Source organism: Martes martes (genome assembly GCF_963455335.1).
Source record: "Martes martes genome assembly, chromosome: 12".
Taxonomy (NCBI): domain Eukaryota; kingdom Metazoa; phylum Chordata; class Mammalia; order Carnivora; family Mustelidae; genus Martes; species Martes martes.
The window spans coordinates 68,989,824-69,003,148 of NC_137900.1; the positions used below are offsets into that span (position 1 = coordinate 68,989,824).

The window sequence follows — 13,325 nt, forward strand, 5'->3', positions numbered from 1 at the left end:
ATGGTCATCAGCAAATCTCTGAAATTGCGCATCATCATAAACAAGGCACTTTGTGTTTAGCTGGCAGCTATCTCCTGGATATTAGGCTTTTTCAATGGAATGACACAAAATGTACTCACATTAAGAATTTTCCTTCGGGGCACCTGGGTGGCTCAGTGGGTTAGGCCTCTGCCTTCGGCTCAGGTCATGATCTCAGGGCTCTGGGATCGAGCCCCACGTCGGGCTCTCTGCTCAGCGGGGAGCCTGCTTCCTCCCCCTCTCTCTCTCTGTGCCTGCCTCTCTGCCTGCTTGTGACCTCTGTCTGTCAAATAAATGAATAAAATCTTTAAAAAAAAAAAAAGAGTTTTCCTTCATGGAAAAAATGTCATTAATCATTTTGTGTGCAATACTGACTTGAATAAAACTGGCCTGAACCAGTGTTTTCTTGAATAAGAGTATAATAATGTTGGGCAATGTAATATTTTCATTTGCTTCATTCCTTCTAATTTCTATTTACCATATTTTTTTCTTTTTTTTAAAGATTTTATTTATTTACTTGAGAGACAGAGAGTGTGTGTGAGAGATAGAGAGCATGAGAAGGGAAAGGGTCAGAGGGAGAAGTAGACTCCTTGCTGAGCAGGGAGACCTATGCAGGACTCCATTCTGGGACTCCAGGATCATGACCTGAGCCGAAGGCTAGTTGCTTAACCAACTGAGCCACACAGGCACCCCTCTATTTACCCTATTTTCATCATCTATGTTGTACTGAAAATTATTTCAGCTAAAGGAAGAAAAAACATCTTTTCCACATAAGAGGTGACTATATCTTATAAGTCAGTCCTCTTCATGTACATGAAGCTAAAGTCCAAAGACAGTGACTTCAGACAAACTTATTACCCTTTCCTATGGGGTAGTTAACCCCATGCTGAATCCTATCATCTATAACCTGAGAAATAAGGAAGTGCCTGGTGCTATGGGAAAATTAATGAGTAGACACTGGTTCTGGAGAAAACGACGAGAAACTGATATGCTTGAGTTCAGGCACAAAAGAAGATAACATAAACATAAAAAAAAGAAGAAACTCACATATTTTGAGGCAAGGGTTTTCAACATATAGAGAATAAAAGACGGTCATATATAGAATCACAGAACTTACCAGTCTACTTATATCACTTTCTGAAAATAACAATGATCTCATTAAAAGGTAGGGCTAAGTAGTCTAAGAAATGCAACTTACAGGAACAAAACAAAACAAAATTAACTAACTAAGCCTTTCCAAGAAAATCTAACATATATAGCTACTCAACAAATAGAATATATATTTTAGTAGTTTTTTTTAAATACTTTTGATATGTTTGTTTGTGCTTGTTTCTTTTTCATTTTACCCAGAGATCTTATTTGACCCAAACTACATTTCCAACTACACATTTCACCTTCTTGTTTCTTGCCTATACTGCTCCCATTCCCTTTGCACATACTGTACTTCACTCACTGCAGTTACCCAATTCTTTCATGTTCTTTCTCACCTAAGAACAATAGCAAATGCTATGTCCTCTGCATTGTCGGATTTCTCCTTCTCTAGAGAAGTCTTAGCAATGACAGAAGAAATAGGTCAAGTGTTATGTCCTCTGTAAAGCCTTCCAATAACTCTATTGAGTTAGTTCTTACCTCTTCTAGGCTATCCTGACCCTTACCTGCTACAACAATTTTTCTTTTATGTTATAACCATTTGTTAGCTTCTGAAATGCTCCCAATGGCAGAACTATGGCTCACTCTTCTCCATATTAAGTACAATGCCAAGTTAATTAAAAATAGTGGGCAATCATTAACTGTTGAAATGGAAAAAGAATGTAAAATTACAAGTCCAAATATCTGAAATACCAGTTAGGGAAATAAGAGAAATGGGCTTTAATTATATTATTTCATCCCCAACTACAATTCTGAATACTTTTGTAAAACAGCAGCTAATCTTTAAACGTAAGAGAAAATAGGAGATGATAAAAGTAGAACTGAGTAAAATATGCTCAAAAGGTCCAAAAAATGTCTCCTCTGTGTGACTATTGAGTTGTAATACACAGTGGTGTTTTGTAAGATATAATTGTCTCAGGTTTTATTCTACTCCAATTCTGCACTATAAACTCAGATTTCATTTTTAAGAACAAATTTTAAATTAACTGCACATACAGAGTGATGATATTTCTAAAGAATGTTTCAAAATACCTTGGAAGATGAAGATTATTTGTTTTGTTTTATTTTTTAAACACACACACACACACACACACACACACACACAGTTTGCAGCACAAATGGAAAGACACTGATTCAAAATCAAAATTCAGAATCAAAATGGTAATTCTCCTTCAGAGCAATGGCAGCATCAGTAGTAGACAATCTTTTCTTCACTTTTTAAGAACTTCTCACAGTTCTTTGTTTCCTTTTGATCTATCACTTCATATTTAATTTAATCCTCAAACATATTTCAAAATTAACATGGAAAATATAGGCCGAAAATGGACTTAACTTTTAGCTGCCATTTAAGAACTATGTATGGGCCTAAATTTTCTTATCTACATAACAAAGCCATCTGAAGCTAATCCTTGAAAGTAGGAACAATGTAATAGGCAGCACTGAATCCCCAGCCCCTACCACGCACATACACTGTCGAAAAACAAGAGACATAATCAATACAAAAATGAAAGCAACATTAACATCAATAATATTGTTATTAATTAATGAAAATAATTTTAGAATATTATATGATGCCTAGCACACCACATAGTATATATTATGCAGTTCTTAAATAACACTGTCTATCCATCTATTGTCTTCCTCATTTGCTCTCTGTTTTCTTGAAAATAGGACATTAAGAAAGAATTTCTGGGTGTCTATATTTGAATGAGACAGTAAGGGACAATCATATATTGTACTTTCCACCAGTATTCATTAATGAAAAGGAACTTAAAAATAGTATATATAAATTATCTAGTTACCTAGCACATTTTACATATGTATGTATTATTTAAATATTACTTCTCATTCCATTACTTACCTTCTTCATTTGTTTTCTGAGTTCTGGAAAATAAGGTAATTAATCATGGAGTCCTAAATGGTTATATTTGAATAAGGTACAAAAAGGAGGGAGCATTAGCAAAAAGTGATCAAAGGGGATGATGTAGCTAGAGGAAGGGAACTCTGAAAGTAAGCCTTCATTTTATCTAATCAAGGAAATAATGGACTAGGGCTATACTAAGGGTAGAAAGAGACTAAAAGTCAAATAGAAAAAAGATAACAAAATTTAGTGAATCTCTTCCATGAACCTTCACACAAAGCCCTATTTAACCCTCAATAGGATAATCATATCAAATCAGACTACTGAGTTATTCCATATTATTTAACCCTATGGTATGCTCATCTCTCACCTTGGAGAATTACAAATTCCTTATTCATTGTAGCATATTCTCCATTCCAAATATCAGCATTACTTGTTTCTGAGGTAAATTAAGAAACAATGTTGTACTCTGGTAACTATAGAACACTTGTGAGAGAAACTGAAGATGACACAAAGAAATGGTAAAATTTTCCATGCTCATGGATTGGAAGAACAAATATTGATAAAATATCTATACGACCAAAAACAATCTACACATTTAATCCAATCCCTATCAATATATCAATAGTATTTTCACAGAGCTAGAAGAAACAATCCTAAAATTTTGTATGGAACCACAAAAGACCTTGAATAGCCAAAGCAATCCTGAAAAAAAAAAAAAAAAAAGACGAAGAAGAAGAAGAGCAGGAGGCATCACAATTTCAGACTTCAAGTTATATTACAAAGTTGTAATCAACAAAACTGCATGGTACTGGCACTGGAACAGATATGTAGGTCAATGGAACATAACAGAAAAACCCAGAAATGGACCCACAACTATATGGTCAATCAATCTTCGAAAAACAGGAATATCCAATGGAAAAATGACAGTCTCTTTAACAAATGGTGTTGAAAAACCTGGAGAGCAACATGTAGAAGAATGAAAGCTGGACCACTTTTTTACATCATATGAACAAATAAATTCAATACAGATGAAAGACCTAAATGTGAGACAGAAAACCATCAAAATCCTAGAGGAGAACACAGGCAGAAACCTCTTTGACCTCAGCCATAACAACTTCTTACTAGACATATCTCCAGAGGCAAGGGAAACAAAAGCAAAAATGAACTACTGGGGCTTCATCAAAATAAAAAGCTTCTGTACAGTGAAGGAAACAATCAACAAAACTGAAAGGCAAACTATGGAATGGAAGAAGATATTTGCAAATGACGTGATAAAGGGTTAGTATCCAAAATATATGAAGAACTTATCAAACTCAAGACCCAAAACACAAATAATCCAATTAATAAATGAGAAGAAGACATGAATAGACATTTTTCCAAAGAAGACATCCAGATGGCTAACAGACACATGAAAAGATACACAACATCACTCATCCTCAAGGAAATACAAATCAAAACCATGACGAGATAAAATCTCACACCAGTCAGAATGGCTACAATCAACAACACAAGAAACAACAGGTGTTGGCAAAAATGTAAAGAAAGGAGAACCCTCTTACACTGTTGGTGGGAATGCAAACTGGTGCAGCCAATGTGGAAAACAGTATGGAGATTCCTCAAAGAAGTTAAAAATAGAACTACCCTATCATCCAACCATTGCACTATCAGGTATTTATCCAAAGGGTACATAGATACTTCGAAAGGGCACCTGCACCCAGTGTTTATAGCTGCATTATCAACAACAGCCAAATTATGGAAACAGCCCAAATATCAGCTAATGAATGGGTAAAGAAGAAGTGGTACACACACACACACACACACACACACACACACAAAATGGAGTATTACTTGGCCATCAAAAGAATGAAATCTTGCCATTTGCAATGACATGGATAGAGCTAAAGTGTATTGTGCTATGTGAAACAGGTCAGTCAGAGAAAGACAAATACTACATGATTTTACTCATATATGGAATTTAAGAAACAAAAAAGATGAACATATGGGAAGGGGAGAAGAGAGAGAGGGAAATAAACCATATGAGACTCTTTTTTCAAACATAGAATGTGTTATTTGTTTCAGGGGTACAGGTCAGTGATTCATCAGTCTTACACAATTCATAGTGCTCACCATAGCATATACCCTCCACCAATGTCCATCACCCAGCCATCCCATCCCTCCTACCCCCCTCCACTTCAGTAACCCTCAGTTTGTATGAGACTCTTAATGATAGAAAACAAACTGAGGGTTGGTGGAGGGAGGTGGGTGGGGGTGGGCTCAATGGGTGATGGTCATTAAGGAGGGCATTGTGATGAGCACTGGGTGTTAAATGTAAGTGATGAATCACTAAATTCTATACCTGAAACCAATATTACACTATACATTAATGAACTAGAATTTAAATAAAATTTTAAGGAAAAAAAGAAACATAAATATGATCAGAGAATACAAGAGGTATGAACAATCTAGTCATAAAATGTGAAGGAGGAACTTCTGATTTCTACTGCTTTCACTATGGCTGAATAAGCTCCTATCAAACTCAAGCATCTCAGAGATGATAAATTTTGTACAAATTTTTTATAAAAAATCAATTTGGAGGGGCGCCTGGGTGGCTCAGTGGGTTAAAGCCTCTGCCTTCGGCTCAGGTCATGGCCCCAGGGTCCTGGGATCGAGCCCTGCATTGGGCTCTCTTCTCAGGGGGGAGCCTGCTTCTCCCTCTCTCTCTGCCTGCTTCTCTACCTACTTGTGATCTCTGTCAAATAAATAAAAATCTAAAAAAAAAAATCACTTTGGAGAAGTGATGTTTTAGTGTAAGTTTCAAATTTTTTATGCCTACTGGCTCAACTAGGCACTGCATGGAGTGGTATAAACTCTGATAATAAACTGGCAGTCCTTCTGGACAAACCTCAGAGTTCAGGGAAAACACAGCTAGTGTAAAGTCAGGAGGAACTCCAGAAAGGGGAAAATACAAAAGAGGAAACATCAGATTCTCTGTAAAAATCTTGGTCCAGTTCTCTGACTGACCCCTGTGCCTTGTATGCACAGCCCAACCTAAGAGAAAAGTCAAAAATCTTGAACTAAGATGTGAACTATTAACAAAAAGACTAAATTAGCAGTTTAAGTCAAGCCAGGTTTATTTTAAAACCAAAAAATCAAAACTATTCAGAGGAATTTAATGGGTTTCAGAGCTTCCACATTATCACATTTACAATGTCCAGGCTACAATCCAGAATTATTCAACATATAAAGAATCAGGAAGGGTGCCTGGGTGGCTCAGTGGATTAAGCCTCTGCCTTCGGCTCAGGTCATGACCTCAGGGTCCTGGGATCGAATCCTGCATTGGGCTCTCTGCTCGGCAGGGAGCCTGCTTCCCTTCCTGCCTCTCTGCCTACCTCTCTGCCTACTTGTGATCTCTCTCTGTGTCAAATAAATAAATAAAATCTTTTTAAAAAATGAAGAAGCAGGAATGTGTGACCCACTCTCAAGATGAAAAGGCAATCTTGGGAGTCTGGGTGGCTCAGCTGGTTAAGCATCTGCCTTCGGCTCAGGTCCTGATCCCAGCGTGCTGGGACCAAGACCCGCATCAGGCTCTCTGCTCAGCAGGGAGCCTGCTTCCCTTCCTCTCTCTCTGCCTGCCTCTCTGCCTACTTGTGATCTCTCTCTCTCTCTCCATCAAATAAATAAATAAATAAATAAATAAATCATAAAAAAAAAAAAAAAGATAAAAAGGCAATCAATGGAAACTAATCCTGAGATATCCTAAAGGTTGAAATTACCAGAAAGGGTGATTAAGCAACTACTTATAACTGCCTAAATGAAATAAAAGAGAATATGCTCATGAGGAAAGAAAAGATTCCAAATTTCAGTTAAGAAATAAAAACTATAAGAAGAACAAAATGGAAATTCTAGAACTGAAAAGTATAATGGCAGAAATTTTAAAATCCACTGAAAAGTTTCAACAATAGAATAAAAGTGATAAAGAATCAACACCTGGAGAAAAAAACACACATGTAACTGGTATACAAGAAAGAAAGAAAGGAAATAATAAATCAATTAAATATCAAACAGGCAAAATCTTTAACAAAATATTAGCAAACTGAGTTCAACCATACACTAAAAGAATAATATACCATATATACAATGGAATATTATGCTTCCATCAGAAAGGATGAATACCCAACTTTTGTATCAACATGGACAGGACTGGAGGAGATTATGCTGAGTGAAATAAGTCAAGCAGAGAGAGTCAATTATCATATGGTTTAACTTACTTGTGGAGTGTAAGGAATAGCATAGAGGACATCAGAAGGAGAAGAGAAGGGAGTTGGGGGAAGTCAGAGGGGAGACGAACCATGAGAGACTGTAGACTCTGAGAAACAAACTGAGGGTTTTGGAGGGGAGGGAGGGTAGGGATTGGGTGAGCCTGGTGGTGGGTATCAAGGAGGGTGCATATTGCATGGAGCACTGGGTGCGGTGAATAAAGAATTAATCTCGGAACACTGAAAAAGTAAAATTAAATATAAAAAAGAAAGAATAATATACCATGATCAAGTGGGATTTATTCCGGTGATGCAAGTACAGTTTAACACTCACAAATCAATCATATGATACATCACATTGACAGAATGAAGGACAAATTCATGTAACCATCTCAACAGATCCATTAAAAAAACTGACAAAGTAACATTGATTCCTGATAAAAACTCTCAACTGAGTGAGTATAGAGGGAACATACCTCAAAATAATAAAGTCCACATATGTCAAGCCCACAGACAATATCAAAATCAATGGTGAAAAGCTGAGCTTTTCTTCTAAGATCAGAAGCAAGACAAAGATGTTCAATAACCCCACTTTTATTTAACATAGTATTGGAAGTCATAGTCAGAATAACGAGCAAGAAAAAGAAATAAAAGCCTTCTAACTTGTAAAGGAGAAGTAAACTGTCTCTATTTACAGATGACATGGTATTATATATAGAAAATCCCAAAGGCTCTTCCCCCCCCCAAAAAAAGTTTAAAACTAATAAATGATATCAATGAAGTTGAAGGATGCAAAATCCATATATAAAAATCAGTTGTGTTTCTATACACTAGTAATGAATTAACAGAAAGAGAAATTAAGAATATAATTCCACTTGCAATTACGTCAAAAAGAATAAAATACCTAGGAATAAACTTAACCAAGGAGGTGAGAGACCAGCACACTGAAAACTATAAGACATCAATGAAAGAAACTAAAGACACAAATAAATGGAAAAATATTCTGTGTTCATGGACGGGAAAAATTACTAATGTTAAAATGTCCATACTACCCAAATCTACAAATTCAATGCAATCCCTACCAAAACCCCAATGGCATTTTTCATTGAATTAGGGAAAGATACCAAAAACTTATACAGAACCACAGAAGACCCCAAATAGAGCAATCCTGAGAAGGGTTTCTGTTTTTTGTTTTTTTTAAGTCCCTTTAAAATACCATCAGTGGCACCTGGGTGGCTCAATTGGTTGTGTCTGACTCTTGATTTTGGCTCCAGTCATGATCTCAGAATAATGAGATCAAGCCCTGTGTGGGGCTCCACACACAGCATGGGATCTGCTTGAGAGTCTGTCTTTCTCCCTCTTCCCCTCCCCATGCGCTCGCTCTCCCTCTCTCTCAAATCTTTAAAAAAAATAAAAATTTCAAAAAATCATCAAAAATATTAAAGAATAAACAGTATTGCATGGAGCACTAGGTGTTACACACAAACAATGAATCATGGAACACTACATCAAAAACTAATGATGTACTGTATGGGAACTAACATAACATAATTATTAAAAAAAAGAATAAACAGAATTTATTTAGAAATAAGACTTATATACCAAAACTACAAAACTGTTTAAGAGAAATTAAAGAAAACCAAAATAAATGGATAAACCATGTTGATGAATTTACTTAGTATTGTTGAAATAATTCTCCCCAAATTTATCTTTAAAATTAACATAATCCTAATCATAACTCCAGTAGCTTTTTCTGTAGAAATTGACAGATGATCATAAAGTTTATGATAAAAGGAATTGACTTTCCCACAAACCTCTTTATGATATTATATTTGTTTTATTCTATTTGTTTTGATCAAAAGATAACCTTTTGGAGGATGGAGCAATGAAAAGGTCTAGCCACAGCAATGCATATTTAAGAAAATACAAATATTACACTAGTACCTCACTAAGAAAGAAACCCTTAGAATCCACCAATTTCCCGGCCTGATAGAAATGGAGCAACAGTATTTCTGAGGAACACTACCCTGTGACAAGGGCCACAATATCACTTATCATCCAAACCAGCAAACTTTCAAAGCTGAAACAGGGTGTTATTAGCAATTATACTGGGACAACAGACATAGCTTGGACTATTGCATGCAAATCAGGTTATATGATTACGCACATATTATGTCATCAATGCAATTTAAAATAACACATTCTTATGGTGTTACTGGCATATTTAACCACAAAAGGATGTAATATACCTTCTAGCTCAGATCCTTGATCCTTGATATCATTGAAGTCCATGTTTTAGAAGACTAAGGAACCTTTCTCTATCATGTGTGTTCCACCAAGAAGCCTGAAACCCAAGAGCTGATATCTGGCTCATTTTATAAATTCCAGTCTGTGGGGAAATGACACAGTTCCATCCCATACAGATGGCATCTTATTAGGCAGGACACTGTAAATCAATTTAGAAAAAGCTGGACAATCTGGAAATTTCTGTCTTCATTTGAAACCACTACATTTTCTCTCTAATAAGGGCAGGAATGTGTATGGATCTATAAAAAATAATTTATGTCATTTGTGAATATATGATGTGTCTTTTTATATGACAAAGGAAAAGGGGCTAATTATGTCCTATTGGTCCATAACCATTGCCCCAGCTTAACACTTTTAAACCAGAAGGAGCGTGGCTGTGAGCTGAAATGGGAAGAAGAACCTTCACTTGGACATACCATCTTAGGAAGCTTTTTTCCAAAGAAAATTACAGGAAAGCCATAGTAGTGCGGCTTTCTTCTATGAATAAGTGTTGGAGCCTAGCAGAACTTTAAGGGATCTAACAATGTGGGAGCAGAAAGAAGTGGGAGCAGAAAGAAGCCAGTTCTGAATTCATGACATCTTTCTATTGGGTCCATCTTACTAGTCCTTTTATTTTTATTCATAGTAAAAATACATCCTCTTATTAAATAAGGCACCCAAACCCTGTCTTCCTTTGAAAATGTTCTGTTATGCTCTTTACCTGGAATGTCTGTTCCCCACTTTCCACTTGGAAAAGATTGCTTATCCTTCAGAGCCAGGTAAAATGTTTATAATTCACACCTGGAAAATGTTTTTCTGTGACTTTATTGTTTTTAGTATCATCCTATATTTTAATCACAATGTATACTTGTTTTATTTCATTTTATCCCATTTCTGCCATTGCAGAACACTACTCAAAACAAGATGCAAAGCCTGTTTGTCTTTACTTTTCCATTCCTATATTTATCTTCCATATCTCTAGTATGCACTACTTTCTTCCTCATTGCATTATCCTCTCTTTCTCATTGTCCTCTCTTATTTCTTTTCTAGAGCTGGTCCAAGTCCTTCTATATGAAGATCAGTTTATCCCATTTAAACTACTCCAAGTCCACTCATTATTCTGTTCAGCCCAATAATATCTAACACACTATGAATAAAAAACAAAGGATCCAGCTTAGAAAGTAGGGGAAAGGGATAAGCTGTGAATAGTCTTTAATAATTTTGTCCTCAAATTAAGTGTCAGTCTGTATGTCACAGGACTGTGCACTCCTTGATCATGTTTTGGGTTTTGTCTCAATGTGTTTAGTTTTTTGATATTACCAGTAGTTAGCATAATGCCTGAGACAAAATTGCTATTCAGTAAATATTGGTCACTTGAGTAATGGAATGAAGGAATAAATGAATGAATAGAAAGCTCATATTCTACAGGAAATTCATATAAATGCAAAAATACCTAATTAGTGACACTCTAAACCCATTATTACCATGTTCTTAGAGAATTATGCGAACAAGTTCCTTAGAAACTAATTTTTTGAGTCATTTAACAGTAACAATGGTTTTCACTCAAAGATGCCACTGCTCATCTATCAAAACCTCTGATAAGCCAAATTTCCCCATCAGCTGAGGTGTTGGCACAATGACTCACATTGCCTGAGACACTTCTGCACAGAAGTGTGGCTGCCAGTTTGCAGCTAAAAGGAAATCAGCCCTAAAAAAATAGCTTCATTTTACTACTCTTGTCTCTCTTTGGCATATACACAGGCTAGGTACCTAACATCCTAAAATGCTTACTCTTCATTTCTATGATCAAAGACTATCCATTAGAAATTACTTTTGTTGAGTTCTACTTTATCTTCCTAAGAAAGACAAGAGACTAGAAAACCAATGCACATAGAAGACAAGAAGTTAAGCTAGTAAAACAACATTTCATTTCACATAAGATTACAGAACTCATTATTCCAGAGTTAAACTAAATTCGGTTATCCATGAGAAGGAGGATGATTTGGATGAGAACCTTTTACCCATAAATTGCTGTCCCATCTCCTTAATCCAGTCATGAAGAAAAATGGCAGGCTCTACATTTCTCTCACATTTAAACATCAGGAACAGAAAAATGAGAATTTCAGGAATTAATGGTATCACCAACCCTTACATTTATTTTGGAACCTCGAGGTGAGAACTAGTCCTGCATTTAGAGTAAAGGAATTTCTTTAAAAAACATTCACATTCTCTCTGAGGAGCATTTCTGACACAGAACATTCTTCATAGCTTCCTTCATATCTTTGTTCCTCAAACTATAGATGAGGGGATTGAGCATAGGTGTCACAACTCCATAGAAGAGAGAGATGATTTTGTCTGTGACTTGTACTTTGTCTGCACCAGAAGAGTCTTTAGCCTTGGGTTTTGCATACATGAAGAGGATGGTTCCATAGAATATAATCACCACTGTTAAGTGGGCAGAGCAAGTGGAGAAGGCTTTGCGCTTCCCCTCTGCAGAAGGAATCTTCAGGATGGTGGAGAGAATGAAAACATAGGAAACAAAAATGAAAAGTACTGGGACCACAAGAAAAATTATATTAGCAATAGCCATACTAATAACATTTATGGAGATATCAGCACAGGCCAATTTTAAGACAGCCAAGATTTCACAAGTAAAATGATTAATGACATTATCCCCACAGAAAGGAAGCCGCATTGCAAGAGAGGTCTGCAACATAGAATTGACACTCCCTGCAATCCAGGACCCAGCAGCCATGGGCACATATGAAGTCTTGCTCATTATAATGGAGTATCTCAGAGGGTTACAGATGGCCACGTAGCGGTCAAATGCCATCATACTTAGAAGGACACACTCTGTGGCTCCCATAGCGAAGGAGAGAAACATTTGCACCCCACATCCAGAGAAGGAAATGGTTTTCTTTGACGTTAAGAAGCTGCTGAGAAATAGGGGAATAGAAGAACTGGTATAGCAAATATCCAAGAATGATAAGTTACTGAGGAAAAAGTACATGGGGGTGTGCAGGTGGGTGTCACAGACACTTACAATGATAATGACTCCATTTCCCAGAAGGATCACTAGGTACATACATAGGACCAGCACAAAATAAATGGCCTCAAGTTCTGGATAGCCAGAAAATCCCAAAAGGACAAATTCTGTCACAGAAGACTGATTGGTCTTTCCCATGTTAATATTTTCTTTCACTAAAATGAATTTGTAGCATCCAGAATACCTGTGGATCTGTTACAGCAGTGTTTGCAAAAGTTGTTTGTATCCTTAAGTGGCTTCCCTTATGGGTAATATAGACTTGTAAATGGATACACAGATATCATAAGAATAAGTTAAGATCCTCTAAGCTCAGTTAGAATTTTAGATTTCATGGAGACTTTAGCTCAAAAAAAAAAAAAAAAGTCCTTGTTAGAAAAGAGATTCAGAACACATACAACTGGGTTAGAATTATGTATCTCATTTACATTATGAATTTGAAATTATTTTGAATGCAATGTTACCATAGCATTTCGACCAAACAATCCAGAACACAACTAATATGTTAGCATCAACAAAAATTACTGTTCTTCAGTTACTAAAATAAAATGGCATATGTAAGTCCTGCTTTAATGGTTTCATCTCAGTTTCAGAATCCTGAGGCTAGAAAAACAAGCTGAAAAGATACATTTTTAGAAAAAGAAATTTGGGTTAATTTAAATCTGGGAGGAAATGTATACCTGCAATATCCTAAGAATATTAACTGTAG

At 36.1% G+C, this 13,325-nt stretch overlaps 1 protein-coding gene across 1 annotated transcript; it reads right to left on the minus strand.

Moving 5' to 3' along the window:
- Positions 1-11,794: 11,794 nt before the first annotated feature.
- On the minus strand, positions 11,795-12,757 carry LOC308352987 (olfactory receptor 13C7-like; the record flags this gene model as incomplete). The annotated part of the gene is made up of 1 exon (XM_080819521.1): positions 11,795-12,757. One exon carries the CDS (start codon positions 12,755-12,757, stop codon positions 11,795-11,797), a length of 963 nt encoding a protein of 320 aa, XP_080675647.1.
- Positions 12,758-13,325: the final 568 nt, after the last annotated feature.